The sequence below is a fragment of the Epinephelus moara genome, chromosome 10, assembly GCF_006386435.1.
Source record: "Epinephelus moara isolate mb chromosome 10, YSFRI_EMoa_1.0, whole genome shotgun sequence".
NCBI classification, from domain to species: domain Eukaryota; kingdom Metazoa; phylum Chordata; class Actinopteri; order Perciformes; family Serranidae; genus Epinephelus; species Epinephelus moara.
This window is the reverse complement of record NC_065515.1, coordinates 26,290,003-26,311,435: the sequence shown is the minus strand read 5'-3', so window position 1 is coordinate 26,311,435 and position 21,433 is coordinate 26,290,003. Positions and strand designations below refer to the sequence as shown.

Below are 21,433 nucleotides of genomic sequence, written 5' to 3'. Positions count from 1 at the left end.
TGTGAGTATTGCCAAACAGTGACACTCACCTTTCTGTAACTTCAGTGGCCGAGCTCGTCTGAGACTGAGGTCAACCTAAAGAGCTCTGCTGTTATTATTTTGTGCTGTATATAGTTTTAACTTTTAAGTTGTAAGTGCATACACTGTACATTCTAACATATAGCACAGCAGTGAAATTACATATGCATTTCTCTGCCATTGATTTTATCCATGGTTATGTCCTTTTGTTGTTGCTAATCTTTATGATTATTTTGTTCATTTCAACAAGTAATACTTCTATTATTGCTATTCAACTGGTCATTAGTGACTTGAGTGCACTGACATTCATCATTGCAGCTTCTGACAGCTGCCAATCAGCTGTCAAGCTGTCATCTGTCTGCGGCTCAGTCAATGTGACGTATGTTCTTCTGAGCAGAGGATTGTGGGCCAGAAAAGCAGGCTGGCTTGCATACTGCAAAATGTGACCGGATGCAGTTGGACCTCCTGGTATTTTTGGCATACTGCATTCGACATACTACAGTGTATTGGGATATGCTAAATCTCTCTCTTATATGTTTTTCCTTATCTGCTGCGAGGGTCCTAAGGACAGAGGGATGTCGTATGCTGTAAAGCCCTGTGAGGCAAACTGTGATTTGTGATATTGGGCTTTATAAATAAAATCGATTGATTGAATAATTGTCATAGTATGGTAGTCCGGGTATTGGTCTGCACAATGAGATCTCTTTTCAAGAGAGACCTGAGAGAAAGAAACATTCACAAGAGCACAATCAGTAAAGCAGAAGCAACAAACTACTCAATAAACAAGAACTTAAAAGTGTTTGACTTTCTCTTAACCAAAGTTGTTTGTCCGTTTGCACATATATATATATATATATATATATATATATATATATATATATAAAATTTTGATGAAACTTAAAATATGACTACTTACTTAAAATATATTAATTTTTTTTAGATATTGGGCTTTGAAAGTCATTAAATAGTTGAATATGTGAGGTCTTATTGCCACAAACATTTTATCTAATTTCATTTATCCACCTTTAATTTCTCTTTCTCAAAATGAGTCAAGCTCTTTTGCATAAAGGTGCACATTTCTGATGTTGGAAATCTTTAAACCAACCACTGAACCTAATACTGACTCGCACTTACTTGTTGGTGAAAAATGTAGATTAGCCTAACTCACTCTAATAACCATACTCCTATACCATTTACCTTTATCCCAACCTGCAGCAAGAGACTCATTCTGAGAGAAAATAATATTTATTTACATGTCCACACAAGTATTAGAAATGTGAAAAGTCTTTGGGGATTAGACCCCATCGTGATGTCATTCGAGGAGGGTTGTGAAGATGTAGTAGATAATGGAAGCCCCATGTGGAGTCTAGACGCTGGTGGTGGTAATGAGATGAGATGAGCTGAGGATCTGGATGTGAGGAGGAACAGGCTTTTGATGAGCTTGTCCTGGGCTCTGGATAAGGTGACTGGAGGTGAATGGGGTTGGAGGAGGGTGCGACGATTTCGCCTAAAATGACAGCGGGGGAGGGAACACCCATAGTCAGCTGATTGATGGGAGTGATGGGAGTGGAATAGAGAGAGAATTGTGAATGGATATAGCATAAAGAAAGTCTACCTGATTGAACTGAGCTTCCTTTGTCAAAAAGTCTAATTTAAATTTGTTGAAGTTTAAATATCATCTTTACAGTATATTGAAAAGCATTAAATTTAAGTGCCTGATACCCATCGAAACCATGTATTGAGCTAACTTTAGTTTTTACTCTAACTTTAGGTCGTGTGGTACCAACTTACTTGAAAAAACGTTCTTTCATGGTTTGTGTGTGAATTGGTCAGTCCATGATATATTATTCTAACATACATGTGGAATTAAGCAACCACGGGGCCGCTCCCAGCAGCATCTAAAGTTGAGATGTCATGAGATTATACCCAACAGACGAGCTCTTTTGGCCAGCTTACAAACTATGATGATTCATAAGCCGCAACAAAGGCTGTGTCAAATGGTTCCTTCCACATCCCTTTCTTTCCTCCCTCCTAATGTTCTCAAATCAGGCAGCTTTGGGCCAATGAAAAGAGCTTAGTCATTGTGTAATTTCATTCATGCAGTCGATGATGATGGGACATGTAGGCCTTTAAAGGGATTAGCAGAGAAAACATGATTACTTTGACAGTGTAAACCTGCTTGAGACACCAGTGGCGGGGCTCCGCAGAGGAAGCTGTCGTATTAGTGAGTCACAGCGCTGACCTTGCTACCTTTAGCCTCGCTTTGGAAAAGTCACTTTGACTTCCTTTACGAATACTTAAAAGGACAGAACACTTGTCCGTCTGTTAATCTGTGCTACATTTCCTGTAGACATTCTGCAATGCATTTAATTTTTGTCAAATTTTGTTAAACAACAGTCCTTTCTAAAGAAGCATTAAATAAGCAGACATAGATGTAACTGTTAGGTTTGTGTGGTGACGTGCTTTTCGAGGATTATTTTCTTGATGGAGTCTTCTATTTCTTCAAGTTGGTGATTGACAGAAAGCAGAGACGAATGTGATGCTCATACTGATATGAGGCAGAATCTGGAATGAAGGCTTCATGTTTACTTTGACAGTTAATCTCGCACTGTGGAAGTTTTCTTTTAATACCATACAAAACCAAACAGAAGCAACTGGCCTTGAAAGAGACTTCAAGCCTTGCTGACTTTATGCTTAACGCCTGAAGGAACAAAGAAAAGGAAAGGGTGCAATCAGAACAGTAGTTTTAACTGAAAAAGAAACAGTTATTATCCTTTAAGTCCAGTTTAGACATTGGCATCTTAAAACCATCTCTTAAAAACTTATTGATCAGAAGTGGTTAGGTGGAATTGAGCTCGACTGCACTCTGACAGTGGTGATCATGTTGTGAACAAAGTCCTTGTCGTTTTAGTGTCTTTGTTGTATTGGAGAGATGCTGTGAGAGAAATTAGCTAAGACCTCCCAAGCAAATATATATAGACATGTTTTGTCTATTAGCAACATACAGACCCTCACAAAGCTGAACCCTGGTCTCTTGTCCTGAGACTTGTCATCTATTGCAATTTTCAACACATAGCTCTGGACACACACACGATATTTATCTGTCACTATTCTATTACTGCCTCAGATTCAGATGTTTTTGTCACATTGAGGCTCCTCCCGGTGGGAGTTTCTTATTCACTCTGATCTCAGGCCACGGTCCTTTCATCCGGTAGGTGTTTTTTTTATTTATTTTTCTAATCAGTGATCACCAGCAAAGCAGACAAAGGAAGGGACAACTGGCTGTTTGCCAAAGGCAGAAGGGGCGGGAGGAAGGGAGGGAAGGTGGGCGCGAGAGAGCGAGCGAGGGAGCATGCGATGGAGGCAGAAGGGAAAGGGTGGAGAAGAGGAGCGGATAAGGAACGTAGAACGAATGAGCGTGGCAGGGAAGACAAAAGGCGGGAGGCTGTGTACAGCGTTTTGTTTTACTGGGAGCACAGCAGAACACAGAGAGAGGCGGGGTCAGTGTGTCACAAAAAATAATCACATTCCGCCATCGCCTCTGGAGGCTCTCAGCGATGCAGAGCATGCAAAGCAGCAGGTTGGGATTTTTTTTTTTTTTTTTTTTTTTTGTCCGCAAATATTAGCTCCCTTCTCTTCTATCGTCTTTTGAACCAAAAGACAAATAAGTATGCACAATCTGTACACTGCTGTACGAGTAAATACACACTGACGCACACATGCTCCAACTCCTGGTGACCTTTGTGGGGCTCTTTGTTGCTTCCGAGCGGCAGCCATTTGTAATTGAAATGAATTCTTTTTGCTTGTCAGCAGCCGGATAAATTTGTCCTTCTCTTTTGTGTGCAGATGCTCAGCAGGCTTTGCTGGAATCCCTACTGCACCCCCTCTTCTTCTCACCCCCACTTCCCCAACCACTCCCTCCGGCGGGTGCTGATTTTTGATAATAAGCCCAGTAGTAATTTGTCATGTGGACCGACCAGCAGCACGCTGCATGTGTGCGGTTTGGGACTTGAATGGCGATGGTGGAAGGAGCGCAGGGCCGCGAGAGGAGAATTACAAGGCTCACAGTGAGCGTCGATTCATGCAGCCAGCGGGAACGTTGTTTGCTCGTGAAAGGCTTTTTTTTTTGTTAGTGTTTTTTGAGGGGGCTGCTGAAACCTCACATGTTTCCGCTTGTCAGTCAGTCACTCACTCAAGAGTAAGAGTAATTACAGAACAGTGTTTATGAATTTTTATTTTGCCACTTGTGTGCGGCTGCCACAAGCATAGTAATTTGGGTTTAGAACGTGTGATTGCCACTGGTTTGTAATTGAAAATTAAATTGCCATAATCATCAAGGTTATTAATTATTTAGCAATTATGTGTTGATAAAGAGGAGCTGATAAATGGATTAACCATTTTAAAATGTATGTTTACACTGTTATTCTGCATGTCAGCGCTTATTTGTAGGTTTGAGAGGCTGGATTCAAGATCTACCCCTTCTTCTTGCCATGTTTTCTAAAGCGTGTTCAGTATAGACCTGCACACAGAGAGCGCACATTATTGTGTTGTGTGTGTGTGTGTGTGTGTGTGTGTGTGCGGGCTAGTCACAAAGGGTTGGACTGAGGTTTTATATAGTACTGTATATCCCCTCCCCCAGTGCATCACACAGGTTTTATGGCCCCAATGGGACATTTATGCTGTGTATGTATGTGTGTGTGTATGTGTGTGTATATATACCATGCAAGGAGTCTCCTGACCTCTGAAGACAGGCTGGGAGCTGGCCTCATTTATACGCTGAAAAAAGGATTTTTTGTCTCTCATTGTTTGGAGGTTGTGTTCGCTTTTTTAAAACCAACATAATCATAGCATCTTAATAGAATTACCTTGTCTTGTAAGTGAGAAAAAATAAACAAAATAAAGCAGGGACAAATTTGTGACATGGTTTGTCTTTTGAATTCAGTCTCCAATACAATGAAAACATTTCTGATTATACAAAATGCATTCAACAGAACAAACCCCTAGAAATCCATGAGGCTGTCTCCAGTAGCTTCATGATTTTCCTTCGCCTATTATGACATCAGTCAAACAGCACTGACGGCACCCCAGTGAATGAAGAGCCATATAGGTTTTACATGTGTGGGGAGGAGCGGGCTAAAGGATTGATAGCGGATATCATTAAAATGATGACCCTGTCCAAGAAAGTGAGCGTCTGATGAGATTGGAGTGTCGGGTGGGACATGGGGGAGGGGATGAAGAGTGTGTGTCTGTCTGCGTGTGCATGTGCAAGTATGTGTGTATGTGTATGGAGTAACAGGGCCAGTATCAGTGTCTGAGCGTTTTATAAATCAATGCAGGTCAAGTCTGAGAGCCGGATGTTACCCAGATGGCCTGCTGTTAGCGGGATTTGCTGTGTATGTGTGTGTGTGTGTGTGTGTGTGTTAGACAGTACAGGAGCAGTGAGGTTTCTTTGTGCATATGTCACTTCTAATGAGAGGTACTGAAGCAGAAGGATATGACCTCATAGAGTCTCAAGAGATCTTGGAAAAGAATACCATCGCAAGCACACACACACACACCTATTAAAATGCTCACACACCTTTTGCAACCTCTTTTATTTTGTAACGCCCTACACTGGTGTTACAGTTCTCAAAACACATCTTTGAATACTACTACTTTGCATCATTACAATCAATTTGAACAACATTGGAAACCACTTATTTATGGACTTTACCACAAATTTTCTTTATTTGTCATGCAAATTACCGTCTTATTGACCTTTGTGTATTATTCACATGAATATTAAGTGATGAAATGGACAGCCTCTCTACTTCAAAATACAGCAGCAGTTATAACGGTAGGTTTAAGTTGTTTTCTATATGTTGTCATGTATGAAAAGACCCAAAATGAGCACTGAAAGCAGACTGTTTGATTACTGTAAGGGGATGATTTAAATAGCATTTGTATAAGAATGATTCTGCCTTAGCTTCTCCATCCATACAAAGGCTTGATCCTTTGTATGGAGTGTGGTTTCCACTGTAGTAAACACAAACGTATAGATCTGAATACAACATAATACAGCAGAATATTAAAATGTCTTCAAATGCCAGCTGCTTGTTGCTGTGGTGTTTCTGCTCTGTACTTTAACGTTTAGTCAAACAGTATGTTCAGTCCTGTCACATAGTTTGCTTTCTTTTGATGGTGCCATATTGACAAAGCATAACTTTGTACAAGTAAAAGTTTTCTACCTGAGAAAGTCATATTGAACACCGCATGCTATGTCAGCAAATGTAAAAGCTTCTATGAATTTGGTACATTGAGTGAAAGAATATAGAATAGCAGAAACCGACAGTAATTTATATGGAAATGTGTATTATTACTTTACATCCATCCTGTTCCAAACACTATAGAGCAGACTCACTTCTTCACAAAGTCCTGATTTTCCTATGATAGACTGAATCAGTGGGATGTGACTACCTGGGCTGCAGTGCCGCTCAGAGCGTGTGGCTGTCTGACGCCATCAGTTGAGGGGCCGATAGGCTTGGTGTTGTAGAAACAAAAACAGGCCTGGCCCTGTTTGTGTCTCCCTCGCCGTGTGCTCTCACAATGGCCCCTTTTGTGCAGCTACTTAATTAGCAGTCTCTGAAGCTAACACAGCGCGGCGTACAAAGCGACTGCTCTCTGATCTCTCTGACGAGATATTCACTCACCCTCAGAACAACAAACACACTCACGTTTGTTTGTCTCAAGAGCTAGCTAAGAGCCCTCCGGGCACACGACGTCCAAAAAAAAAAAAAACAAAGGTTAGAGGGAACGCAGAAAAAAGAAATGAATTTATTTAATTATTTTTGGAGGAATTTTGAAGTATGTGTATTGACAGTGAGCTGTAAGCTCTAATAATAGCAGCTATACGAGGTTGGGTTAGAGGAGTGATTGTCTTTGTTGCTCATACATTTGATTGATAAACAAAAGAATTAACTCTGCGAAGGATGGGTTGGTGGGGCCCAAGGTTGGCAAAGAGAAAGAAAAGAAAGAGGAGAGATTAAGAGATAGATTATGTGTATAGAGAGCTGTAACATAAAAGGGGAATAAAGAAAGGGGCTGAAACTTTTCATCTCCTGACAAGCAATTTCTTCCCATTATGTCTGATTTGCTTCTGATTCTGTCTTTGATCATCACCGTGGCCCTGTATCTTTATTCTTCTCCCCCCCCCCCCCCCTTCTTTTTCTATTGTCATGCTTGTTCCCCTCCACTTCTAAGCTGCTTTGCGGAGCTGTAATGCCCCGCTTATGTAAGGAAGAAACGAGGAATCGGGGACCCAGGATGTGACAGGATTTGGGAGGTCTTAGGCTTTGGCGTGCGGCTGGTGCAGATGCCGTCGCTCTGGGAGTTAAAATCAAGGGATCTGGGAACAACACAAAACCAAGGCTACCATGGTCTAACATGCCTAGGGTGATTTTTCCCTTAAACCATTTAAAATAATGGGGAAATGCCTTAACTGGCCAAGTTATTGGTAATGGTCGGAAGTGCTTATTTTGCATTGAAATCTAAAAATCTGTCTTTTAATCACAGTCTTTACTGCATCCTTGACAATAAATAATCAGGCTGGTTTGATTTCGATGCACCCCGGCCTCTTCGTATGTCAAACAGGTAATACAGGGAGCAAATGTCCACCTGGACAAACAGGAATTAAGCCGTCAATTTAGAGCTCTAATATTTGATAAAGGTGTCGAGCAAACACGGTTGACTCAGAGGGGCGTGCGTGATTATTCTTGACAGCGTGAGCAAAGACAGAGCAGGTTGCAGGATGAGCAGGCTGTCTTACTGATTTCTTGCTTGCATGTGTTCATTTCATGCAAGCTGCTGTTCTCACAGCAACTTTAAAGTTATTAGTGAAATAATTCAAAACGTATAGTGTTGTTTTGCACCACAGTCTCTCTCTCATCAGCTCCTATAAATGTTAATCCCCCGTCACAGAAGAGGCTCTTCACGTTTCTCTGAAGGCTCAGAAAACAGAGAAAGTGGTGCAATCTGTTTTCTTGAAAGGAGTCAACAGTTGCAGAGGTATAAACAGATTCATGGGCACACACACTCACAGAAACACACAGGAGGAAGATTAACCTCGGTGAAGTAGTTGTATGTGAGTAGGAGCTGAGAGGCGTTACTTCCACGAAGCCTCTTTAGCTGCCTTGATATTATTTTATTCCAATTAGATGTCGGCCTTTAGATATCCTCTTGGTATCACTGCTGTGTGATGTATTTGCTACATTGTGCTTTGTTTTTGCATGGTTCTTCTTCATTTGTGAAAGTAAAGGAAGCGAATTATTTCTCTATAGCAGGACTACACCTGCTTGCAAAAATGTATTCAAGTGATTGGAAAGTGGACGACTTCACTGTTGATAGGCTGCTTCATTAGAGAGAAATGGTGGACAAAAGTGCAGAAAACATGGATGGAAACCACAGTTTACTACGATTTTTATGTCAGAACATCAACGAACACCACTGACCACTTGGTGAGTTTCATGGCTTTGAAAACGAACGTTTAGGGTGGTTTTAGAACAGATTTACACAACAAATTCTCTGAAAAGGAGCAGTCGACACAATGTTGGTCTTAACCTCACTATTTCACCATAGACAACCCAGAAATGGGGCACAAAGTGCAAAATACCGGACTTCTCCTTTAAAGGCCTGTCTCACTTAGACGCGTGGTCTGGTTGCCAAGCAGTTCATTTTTACAGAAGTTCTTTGGATGTATAAACCAGGTTGTTGGCTACCCACCTGAGCTAACATTACTGTAGTTGTCTGCTTAGATCACGCGTACAAATATAAATATTTTAACTTTGGTCAATATGGAGATGCTACACATCGTTAGCTCGGTCAGATTCTCCACAATTCAATCATTTAGTTAATGTTAGTGAAACCATGAGCAAGTAATATTCATACTGGTGTAAATAACCAATTAGATCATTTTTCCCATCTTTGTTGACCAACAGTTTTGTGTGAGAGGAATTAAAGGCCTGTCTCAAATACAAGCCTGTTGAGATCATTGATTTAAGCAAATTATAGCCTGGGCTACTAATTGAAGTTTTACAGTATTAAGAATATGAATTAAAATCAAAACAGTGTTAAGAGGTCACAGTGTAGCTCTAAGGTACTCAATCTTCTAACACGAGGCAACACTAAATACTGTTAAGAAAAAAAGTTAAAAAAAAGAAGTACACAACAATATGAAAAGTAACAGAAACATGACAGTTGCAGTGTGGAAAGTGCATATCGTAAAGCATCCAGTTGCCATTTCAGTCCACCACCAACTATGCATAGTCAGTCTGGACAAAACCAGCATTCTGGAGCAATTTATTGTCTCTTTTCTCATTCTCTGATTTCACTATCCAGCACAGCATGTGGGACTCACCACAGCAAACTCAGAGAATCTGAAGATGAGAGCTTCCTCAAAAAGTAGATCTAGTCCAGTTCTTCATCAAAGTTTTCTTCTTACTTTCTGAAGGTCCCAATGAATATAAATGAAAGTTAAGGATCTCAGTTTTCTAAAGTTTGCCTCTTTCATCCCCGCCACATCGAGCTCCAGGTGAATCCTCCATTACCACATGATGCAACCGTCACCCAGGTCTCTGTAGTCTGACTCCTGCCCAGCCCTGGCAGCCCTCCATTACTTGTTTTTTTTTTGTCTCAAAAATCTGGATACCCCGTCTTGCCCTACAGGCTCGACTCTCCAGTGTCCAGAGAGGGAGATCATGAAATGGTAACAAGCTTCTTTGAACTGGTAGGTGGTATTTGATGTGCTGTGAGGAGCATAATATATAGTGTATTTGATCTAGCCAGCTGTGTGGATTGCTGGTCCATGAGTTCTCTTCACATCTTCAGCCTTTGTAGTGTGTGTATCTGATTCTCACAACCGTACACACACGCAGTACACCGGACACACACAGGTGTGTTTAAGACCAAGGGCATTGGAATGCAGGTGCAAAAGCACTTTCTTAGATTTTTGGCCCACACTTTAAACTCACATTAATGTTTCAGTTTCAGTACTAATTAATTCCTCTCTGATGATATTGAACATAGGCTTGATTCCTACTCTAGCCACAGATTAAAGTTACATTTATGCTAGTTGGGCTTTGAAAAGTTTATGGAACTTTGTATTTGGCAGTTATAAATGTTTGGCTGCCATTTGAGTTGCCCTTTTATTTTCAATCAGTCCATGGGCGGACCATGTGTTGATTATTTCTTTGTTTCTCCTGTTTGTGAGTGGGTTACTGTAGTTGGTATTCAAGCTAGTAGAATCAAAAAGTCAGAAAGTTCAAACGTATTACAGATTAATAAAATGCTACACCCAATCCCTGCCTGCTGTCCGTCACTTTGCAATTAGCGGGGTCTCGTATTGGCAGCACTGTGCTCCTGTTGTATTCTGGTCCTTTTTCCACGATATCTCTCTGTCTCCAACTGATTATCGGGAAACTGGACAGGCCTTTAATCACCTCAAAAGACCAATATTATACTTGTCTACTCTACTCCATCCCGCTCTCAGTCTCTCGCTCACACATACTCAGACACACATACGATTCATGGAGTATTCTCCACTCCCTCACAGTTGTGGTTCGACCTCCACTTGCTGATTAACGGCCTCTTTCCCTCTACTGACACGCTACGTTCTTTAGCTCTTTAGCCGATCACAACAATGTGGAGGACCATCTATTTCCTCTCCTCTTTCTCTCACACTCACTCTTTCTCCATTCTCTCTAGCTCTCTTTCCTCTCTGTCTCTCATTTTTCTCCCTTTGCTCGCTTGTGCCTGCTCTTTCCCGGGTTCTCCTTTCAGCTTGTTTACAGCCAGAGACTTCTTTTCTCTGTTTGTCTTTAATGCATGGAGTTTTGTGTTGAGTTGTGTGTGTACTACACCTGGCTGTGCAGGTCAAACAGTCACCGTTTCCAGATTAAGTCTAGGAAATATACTTAGATTTCACTCTTTTAAAAAAGATAAAAATAGAGTCTTAAATTAAAACCATTTAGACTTGTAGTGAGTTGGATATATTTGTCAGAATAATGTTGGATGTAAATACAAGCTAGAAAAGGCTGAGGCCAAACCATTTTAATTTTCATAATCATCAGCTCATACAGACAATCTTTATTCAGCATTAAGCAGGCTTTTCATCTTTACACTACGGAGGTGACCGCAGAAATAATATCCAGCACTTAGTGATGAAGGCCTTTGTCTATTTCTATCACTTGAATTTGGTTGGTTTGGCTACTCAGATGGACTTTTCTGGTACGTGTTAATAGCTCAACAGACTTTGATTAGAATCTTAGTAATGGAATACCTGAGCAGTGTGACATGGTTACCACAGTATTTTCTCTGGCTTTTCTCCATGTACTCAAAACAGACTGGGTCAGTTTTGGCTTGTCTCCAGGTTTCTCCTCAGTAGTGAGGTGAATTCCAACTGGGTGATTTTAGACCAATTTTCTCCAACTTGCTGTATTTGAATGCCCTCGTTGTGATAAATGTTATTTTTTGGTTTGGGTAGAAGTAAGATAAGAGTTGGTTTGGCAGGGTTTGTGTGGGGATAACAAATGTAGCAAACAGAAAAAGTGATATTTTGTTGATGGTTTGTTACCAACATTTGGGAACATTTTGATTAAGACTGGGTGTCAATACTCCATACCTTCAAGGTATTGACTCTAATAACCAAGTACCAAGTAGCATTGAAATGTCTCCAGTCAAAGAACACCTGCATTCGATCCTTTATACCCTGGGTGTCTGGTGAAGTTGAGCACCACATATTCGATGGAGTTAACAGGTCAGGGTGCCTAGATGCCACAAAAAGGTCAAAATTTTGGCTACCGTAAAACTTCAATCAAAAGCCAAACTCCAATAAAACACTCTCCCTTTCAGACAATCTCTAAACATCTATTTTTTTACTGACACCATGAGCGCCCAAGTATAATTAATTCAGATTTACCACCATGGTAAACAAGAGAGATGAAAAAGGTAGTTATTCCCTACCTCATAAAGTCATAAAGTTTGACCTTGTTGGAGCGAGATCAAATTAATGATTGTAACTGACACAGCCTAATTACATTGCCTCATTTTTATAAAAGTAATATTCATACTGGTTTAGATAAACAGTTTGATATATTTACCATCTTTGCTGAGCAAGAGTTTTGTGTGAAAGGAGTTAAAAGCCTGTCCCATATAGATGCCTGTCCGAAATATACTGAGTTCACTGATTGAAGCAAATAAAGCCTGGGCGATTAGCTGAAGTTTCACGGTACACTGCACTCCAAGCCTTTGACTTCATGGACATCAAATGTAGTACTCTATTGGTATTGGTATAGCTTTAAGGGTACTGGTGTTGGTACTTGGTATTGTAAATTTATAAACAATATACAGGCCTAATTTTGATAAAGGTAGAATTCAAACCCAGTACAATTTCTACAAAGTCATAGAAATGAATAAAGGTAAACAAATATTTCGTTTTATATATATGTAAATGAGACAATAAGGATATTACCTGCAGGGAGTTCCTGGTGCGTAATGGAAATGTTTACTGATAATGACTCTCTGTTCGACCAGTCACTTGCACACATAATACTGTACAGAGATATACTCCACACAAACAGCTGGTGTCTGATGTTACAGGTAATGTCTCTACTGTTAGTCTGGGAACACTTCCAATTGCTTTTGGTGGGCAATAAACACCGACTGTAAAAACATTCCAGCAGTCGATTTGCTTGAAAACAGTTGGACGGAAATTCTCTCTGCATTGTATCTGAATCTACCGTTAAGAGTATCAAAAAAAACAAAAAAAAACAAACAAACAGTGAACCATCCTGAATTGAACTTGAAAACAAATCTTTTGTTATTTTTACAGTATCTTTATCTTGAAAAAAACGATCTGCTTTTACCAATGCAAAGGCTGGTGAGCAAAGAAAGCTTTGTTCTCTTGCACTTGGAACTTAAGCAGATTAAAAGGTGTCGGTGTCTCTGACTGAAGGCTGGTAAATAATCTCACAACAGCAGCGGTTGTTTCAGACCTTTGTTATTGAAGCAAATCAACATTTCAGGGACTGCAGTCAACAAATCCTAATTAGAGGCGACACAGTGTTCCCTTAGCTATTATTGTGCTGTTGGATGTTTTATTTCCATTTCCCTTTCATTCTGTGCGTGTTTGCGTGTGTGTAATGAGGTGTGTAAATTGAATGACTTGAAGGAAGACGCTGACCTTCACCTGTTCCCAGGTCGAACAATAGTGTCCCAAATCATGTCGTCAGGAGTGTGTGGCGAAGAATCCTAAGAGGTGTCCAGCTTGTGTGTGTTGTGTGGAAGGGGTTGAGGTTATATGAACGTGATTGGGTCAGCGTAGTCACTCATTGATCATGGGGGTCTGCAGAGCGTGACATTTGTTGAATGTCAGCGGAAGATTAACACACTGCGTCTATAGAAAAGGTGGACAGTTGTTGAACCTCTTAAGTGGACTCTAAACATACCCCCATGCATCTCTATAATGAGCATTATTTTAATGGTTTGACCTTGCATGGCCCTATAAAGGTATGATATTTACGTAGAGCATAAATGTTACCCCACATTCGCACTTGGCCAAATGAAGTCAATATGACATCATATAAAGATACATAGAGAACAGCTATGGTACGGTTTGATAGGCCTGTTAGAGGATGACACAGGAGTGGATTTTCACTCCTGTCCTCTCTATCCTGCTCCCATAAAAAACTGTTGTCCCGTTCCAATACCATGACAGAGTGAAAAAATCCTTACCCAACCCAGTCCCAATTGTCTTTCTCATATCTTTATTGTAGTTCTGTTTGTGTTCTTGACTGCTGCAGTACTTTGCCTTCAATTGTATTTCCCCTGCAAACCCCAAGGCAAATTCCCTGTAAATAAAAACCTTTCAGATTCTAACTGCTACAACCATGTGGCAAATAACTGGCACTTAGTCAGTTCCCTTGTTGGTAACACATAATGGGAATTACTATAAACACTCCAATGGAAATTAGCATTGCGATCGTGATAAAGTCTTATTCCCATCCCGCCGACTCCCGTTGACTTTTTTCCTGTCCCGTCCCAGTCACGTGATAAATAGTAAAATTGACTCTCATCCCTGAGCGATCCTGTGACCCACTGGGAAAAAAATATCAGTCTGTATTGGATACCTCATATCTTAACAGTGTATTGTTAGCACAGCTTTTAGCCTTTAGAAACAAAAAAAACCTAGTGTCTAACTTAACAACACTGTATTTTCTTCAGCTTCCTAAATTGCTATACATGTATGTGCCATAGCACACAAGTGTATCTTTCAACCAGCAAAATAATTATTTCAGAGAATTCGTGAGTACTGTAAAAGTTGTTTAAAATACCAGCATGCAACAGTTAGGTGATATCTAATATAAAGATGGCATATTTGGAGTAGATTTATTTCAAATCATCTTATATGTGATGTAAGGGGCAGCTGTGGCTCAGAGGTAGTTTTGGCAGGTGGCAGTTTGATCCCCAGTGTACATGGCAAATTATTCTTAGACAAGGTAATGAACCCCATGTTCCCAATGGGTGTTCCATTGGTGTGTTGGTGTGTGTGAATGGTTATTGAGTAGCAGGTAGCAACACGTATGGTCGCCTCAGCCACCAGTGTGTGGCTGTGTGTGTGAGTGGATGAATGTGCCATGTAGAAAAAGCACTTCGAGTGGTTGGAAAACTAGAAAAGTGCTATGGCAGTGCAGTCCATTTACCATTTACCATTTACAGTAAATGTGTGACACCAGGGTACCTACAGGTCATTAAAAAGTCTTAAAATGTCTCAAATTCAATATTACAACAATAAGGCTTTCAAAGTCATTAAATAGTCTTAAATTTGAATTTGTTAGGTCTTAACTACTACAAGCATTTTATCTAATGTCATTTATTCATTTTTAATTTCTTTTTGTGAGAATGAGTGAAGCCTTTTTATATAAAAGTCCATATATACTGTCATTTTATTTTATACTTGCACTCACTTGTTGGGAAAATGTAGACTGACTAACTCACTTACCTCTGCACAAGACCACATACAGTGCTACTTGCCTGTGATGCTTAAGTAAAACATGATTTGTCCAGAAATCGGTCCTAAATTTGATTTAAAGGTCTTGAACATCTGTCTTAAGAAGCATTCAATTTAACTGTCCAACTTGTAGACATCCTGGACACATTTAGATCATATTATAAACAAGCTCTATATGATATTCAAAGCATATCCATAATACAGAGGTTGCATACATGGCTCTCAACATGGAGGTGGCTGAGCTAGCAGCTAACAGTGCTAACAACAGCAATCGCACCAACAGAGCTAACAGAGTTAAATGGATGGTGGGTGCTATGCTTCCACAATGACGCTGTCCCAGTATTAGCAGTAACTGCCATATGAGCACAGTGCAGAAATCATGAAATGATATAAAATATATGAGAATCTGACAGTGCAATTTAAAAGTGCACAAAGTTAGTTATGACTAAAGAATGTGGATAGAATCACCTTGTGAGCAAGCTAGAGCCCCTCTGGTCCGTCTGCTATTGCACATAAATATTAATCACTTTTTCCATCAGGGGATAGAGGACTAAAATAGCATAACACTTCAAATCTAGGAGAAGGGGTTGTTGATAGGCAAGGGTGTGTCTATGTGCACCATATGTGTGTGTGTGTGTGTGTGTGTGTGTGTGTGTGTGTGTGTGTGTGTGGTTGCCTGGTGTTTGTCCCCTGCACATTCATTCACACACCTCATAAGGCAGGTTTAGGCTGTTCCATATGGATGACACTCGTATATGACAGGTCGGGGTGCATCAGAATGTAAATGTAAGCGGGTGTTTGTGTGTGCATCAGCAACTCTTGAGAGGCATGGGAAGATCTCTGTTTGAATGTGCAGATTTTCTACACATTTGTTTTAACGTGAGTGCAAATGTCCACATATTTTATGTATCTGACCACCAGTAAGAGTAGATCAGTGGGATGTGTGGACTTATACATGTATTGTTGTTTATCTCTTTCTCTCTGTAATGTTGTTGTTTTTTCATTGTCAGTTCCCAAGCCTGTCGCAGCTGATAAATGAGTTTTATTTGCATGCTTATTTCATTACATCAAAGCTTTCTTTCCAAAATGTTGTACTGTATATTCATCTGTGGGAAAATTTCCTTTTATAAAACTAATCACTATTCATTCAGTATTCAAAACTCCAAACGGCTGCACTCTCATAAATGTAATTCTCACTTTTCAAGATGGATGATAATAGCTTTCCATAATGTGCTTTATTGAAATACCACCATTTTTTACTTATAGTGGGGTTGTCAGTTTCAAAGTAAAGTCTTCATACTGAACATATGCGTTCTGTAATTATGAGTCTTTCTTCAACAGATGATTAAAAATGTCCACTTATCATCACATATTCCACAAAACCTGTTCTGCAGTTGCTCTAGATTGCTAAAGTGGCTGCTCACATTGTTATGTTTCTTTCTTATCTTTGCCCAGTGCCACTGTTGAATAAACGTGTGAGAAACATCATTCATCCCGAGGTTAATTAAAAGCATATTTTATTTGCTCACTGAGGAAAAGCCGCTACTCAATGCCTTTGGCCCCCGGAAAAAGAAGGGGCCAAGGTGAATCGTATTATTTTCCCTTTTGTCCTCAAGATAAGAAAAATACGAGTTAAGGAAAGGGTTGTAGGAAATTGATAGGCTTACGGTTTGCTGGCTTCTGCATTTTAATTAATCCTCTTGAGTGTGACATGTTGTAAGCCGGTCTGTCACCTGCACCATTTTGCATCCCCAGCTGAATTAAACAAGCTGCTTTTGGGCAGGATTATGAGGACCAACCAGTGATAGGAGATATGATATGAAGGCAAAGGAAAACTATTTATTTGTGGGTGTCTGATATCAGCTTTGTTGTGATCTCCAGTAGTATTGTGAGTTATAATGCCCAGTGCATGCTCTCTGTGTGGCTACAGCCGGCTCTGTTATCGGGCTGAGATGGAGGGAATGATGAGAAAAACAGGGAGGGTGGACAGGAAGAGATGAGATTTATGCTAACATGCTGGTTGGAAGGAAAAGGATTTATTCAGTCCTTTTCCTGTGAAGACTGATGCCATTACACCAGACCCCACCTCAGCAGCCCCTTCCCCTCTTGTCTTTCGTTTTTGTACTCGCTACTCTCCCTTTTTTCTATTTACCTTTGTCTTTGGCTCCGTCTACTCCCCAGGGACACGCTTTTCATTTATTCTAGGCCTACACCTTCTTCCATTCCATCCTTCTCATGTCTTTAAGCCTCCCTTTTTCCTTTTTTTTTTCTCCCCCCTATCTACTTAAAATCAATACTCTGCACTGGCTTGTCTCTGTCTTTTCTTCAATCAGCCATACATTGTCACCCATATAAATGCATTTCGATATACATGTAGAAAGCACTGGTCCCCATAGCTGAGATGCTGTCAGTCCCTCCAGCATGTACTTCATTATTATGGCTCCCACTTGTGCCATCAGTCATAACACTGCCTTTTACCTCACACCATAGGACATCCAAGGCTACACACATAAACAACAAGCTAATAAGCTGGCTAGCTCCTCCCTTGCTAAGTGGAATGGGACTGTATATAACACAGTGCCAGACCCATTTCTTGTGTAGTTCAGCAGTTTAAATCAGTGCGCTGAGGCTGTCCTGCGAAATTCCTGTAAAAGCAAAGGGAAGTTTAGACTGAAAAGCATGTCGTTGTTGTATGGATTTTAAAAGCTTTTGCACTTTAAACCAAACTTTAAGAAATTAAAAAAGGGATTTTATGAATCTGTCTGGCAGAGTGGATGTTGTGTTCTCTTCAGTTATCATCAAGAGAATAATTGCTGTAATGACTCCTCACATAAAGTGATAAAGACATCCTCCTTTCTTTCCCAGTTTCATATTTGTTTGTTATTTTTCCATCTTAGAAATCAATCTCACACTGGAGCTGTGAATGGTGTAATCACAGGTGATTAGAGGACAGGGAGCTTTAGAAAAATATGATATAATTAGCCGTAGATCCATACCGTATCATCGCCTATACGTGACGCTGATGACGCCCTACTCTCTGCCAACCTACATTTTCAGCTGGTTTAAACAAAGGGTCGATGAGGCGGTTTAACACCAGGCTCACGTGAAGGAAAATGGAACAGTAGCAGTCAGAGTTGCTCTTTTTCACACACACACACACACACACACACACAGACACGCACACACACTTTCTTGCCATTTGTCAGCCCCCTTCTTTGTACAGTATATTTCATCATGGCGAGGCAAGGCATTGCTAACACGGCAAGCGAGTGCTTTCTCTTGTTCAGTGGCTCTCGCTGTCAAGGAGAGGGATTTTTTTGCCTCAGCCCATGACAGACTCAAGTGCTTCAATTTTCCCCTTGCTTGGAGAAAATGACTGCACAAAACCTTTGGAGTCCATAGGGTATCAGAGCACCGCTACACAGGGCCAGAGCTGGTTCTGCACACACTAGGCTGGACCCTAAAGGAAAACTCTGAATGAGACAGTTCAGGTAGACATCTGGAGGGATGCTGCTCTGCTCACATGTGACATGCTTTATTTGCTGTACCATATATCCATCACAGTCTTGCAAACTGCTAAAGCTGTCAATGCACTGCTCATTCAGTCTGCATAAAAGCAAACCTGCTCCTCCACCAGAGCATCAGCCTGTAAGCACTTTTATTGGATTTATTCTTCAGATAGCACTTAATATATCTGTTCCAAGTTGTCACATGTAATATGTTGCTTTGCCCAATCCAACTTTATGAAACTTAAATTCTTAATGAGCCACATTTCATAAGTACCTATAACACTGAATTTAAGTAACTAATCAGTTTGGTCGTCATGGACAGAATTTCAACAATAATTTACAAAAAGTAGAACATCACTATGGACTTTCATCCATGCTGGATCTTTGTCAAGTAAAAAAAAGTTGTACACCTTCATGCACACACACACACACACACACACACACACACACACAAGTGGGCAACTTGGTGTGACACACACACACACACACACAAGTGGGCAACTTGGTGTGAAGAAGAAACTTCCAAAGTCTCACCTGACTAACAGCCCTGATCCACTTAACTCAACCTCAGAGAACAGACACCAGCAAAGACTGGCTAATCAAACGCCTCTTGTTCCCTCACCTGTCCTGTCACAAGTTGTGTAAGTACACACACTGGTGGTTCAACTAAAATTGATGCCTTGTTAAGTGCATTTTGACCTAGCGCAAGAACACAATCATTAACAAGTGTGTACACTACATTTTGAGCTACAGATTTATTTTAGAATGTATAAATAGCCTATATGACAGTAAAAAAGGGGTGATTAATTCTAATCTAATGTTTCAGAGAGCAGGAAGAATGTATTTTTTGTTTTACACCGCTTGATTATAGAGAATAAACAATCACACAAAATCATGTCTTATTGTACTTAAAAAAAATGAAAACATAAAAGCTTTAATGACGTGGACAAAATGTGGTATGGATGTAGGGAGTTTGCAGCAGCTGACAGCCCTTGAATTCTGTCATTACTGTGCTAGAAAAATAAACACCGATGTGGCATGTACAGTTTTAAGATTCTCTTAAACCACCATTTTCTCTGATTGGACCCACACTGGTGGATCTGATATTTATTACAGACACTCAAATTCGACCCGGAACAGCCTCAGTGTACAAAAATGTGTAGCACCTGAACAGAAGTACAATATTTTTGAGATATTTCATTTTTGTGCATTTGGATCATTTTAGAAAAACAGGAATGTCATTTAACCCCCCCTGAAACCTGAAGTGACATCACTTTTCTTGTGCTGCTTTCAGACACATTTCGCAAGTACTTAAACCTTTGAACCCGGAGCGAAATTAGTGCGATTTCTTTAAAAAATATGGGAAAAAGGGCAATGAGCAACTTGGTAAGAAATGCCCAACAACTTGAAAAAAATAAATAGATTCAGAAAATTATTTAAATTAAAAAAAATACTAAGGGAAAAATAAAAAAGCTATGGCAAAAATGTATTTATGATTATTTTGTTTATTACATTTTAAATTATGTTGCAGATTTTTTAAAAATAATTTTCAAGCACTTTTCCAGGTAATTTTTGTTTTGTTTTAAACTTTCTTTTTTTTTTTTTTTTTTTTAGATTTTATTTATATATTTGTTTATTTATTTTACAAATTTCCACAAATTTTTGAGGTCATTTCTGCTTTCATTGCTCATTGCTTTCTTTACATGTTTTTGAAAGAAATCAAGCCAATTTGCTCAGGTTTCAAAGGGTTAGTGTGTTTTTATTGCTGTGAGATGTCAAAACAGTTCAAATTTGGCCCTATCAGTCTGTGAGGTTTTCACATACATTGTCGTCACTTGTCAGCCATTATGTCCAGTTTCTATATATGTTTACTGTCTCTATTCAGACATCACTTCCTGTGCTCCCATTAAATATGTAATTCAATCCAATGGAACTTGGAATAAGTTGATTCACTAGTCATATTATAACGACCAGAAGAGAGTAGCTTTGCTGCCTAACTGTTCTTTGAGCCACACAGTAATGTTGCATGTTTCCTTTGTCTCCACAGCAAAGAAGACATGCGCTACCACAGACTTTGCCTGTAAGAATGGACAGTGCGTCCCCGCTAGGTGGCGCTGTGATGGAGAACCGGAGTGTGCAGACGGTTCAGACGAGGCTGATGCAATCTGCAGTAAGTAGCCGTACAAACACATCCACAGACAAACCATGCCACAAAGGCAAACATGCAAACACAGACAGAGGGGAAGGCCGTGAACACACAGTCAGGGAGGTCAGGACACACACACATTTGGCATGTCTCAAATGTGTTACCAGCTACAAGTCTAAGTGTGTGTGTCTGTATGAGTGTGTGTTCATTCATGCATAAGGAAATGAAAGTCTATAAAAATACACACATTTTCTAAAACGCGCATACACACCAGCATGATGTAACTGTTCTTGTCTCTTTTACAGTCATGTAATTTGTGTTTGAACCAGTTGACCTCCACACCCACACACACACACACAAACACACACACACACACACACATTTCCTTCGGCATAAAGCACTCCCAAGGTTGCTCGGTCCCAGTGTGACACATTTTGCCGCGCTCCAGCCGCTGTGCCAACCTTCTCTTTCTTGCACATTGCCTCAGAAAATTGCTTTCAGTTGCTTTTTTTGTTGGCTGCACCATCAGATGCAGGACATCCATATGGTTTGATCAAGGCCATCAAGGGCAAAAGAGTGCACAAAATGTCTGCTTCTTTTATTATTTCCTATGGAGCATGTTTGGAAAAGTGAGAAATAGAAATAGAAATAATTACCCACTCCTAAATCCCTCTCAGTATAACACAGGCAAAGATTTTCCATGAATTACATGTCCAGTTT

The 21,433-nt window shown here is 40.1% G+C and overlaps 1 protein-coding gene across 5 annotated transcripts in view; it reads left to right on the top strand.

The window, feature by feature from the left end:
• Nucleotides 1-21,433, top strand: part of lrp8 (low density lipoprotein receptor-related protein 8, apolipoprotein e receptor) — a 267,040-nt gene that overhangs the window by 83,298 nt on the left and 162,309 nt on the right. For all 5 annotated transcript variants that reach the window (XM_050054743.1, XM_050054742.1, XM_050054740.1 and 2 more), the window contains exon 3: nt 20,615-20,737. In XM_050054743.1, the coding sequence (XP_049910700.1) occupies nt 20,615-20,737 (123 nt within the window). The remainder of the gene's footprint in view (nt 1-20,614; nt 20,738-21,433) is intronic.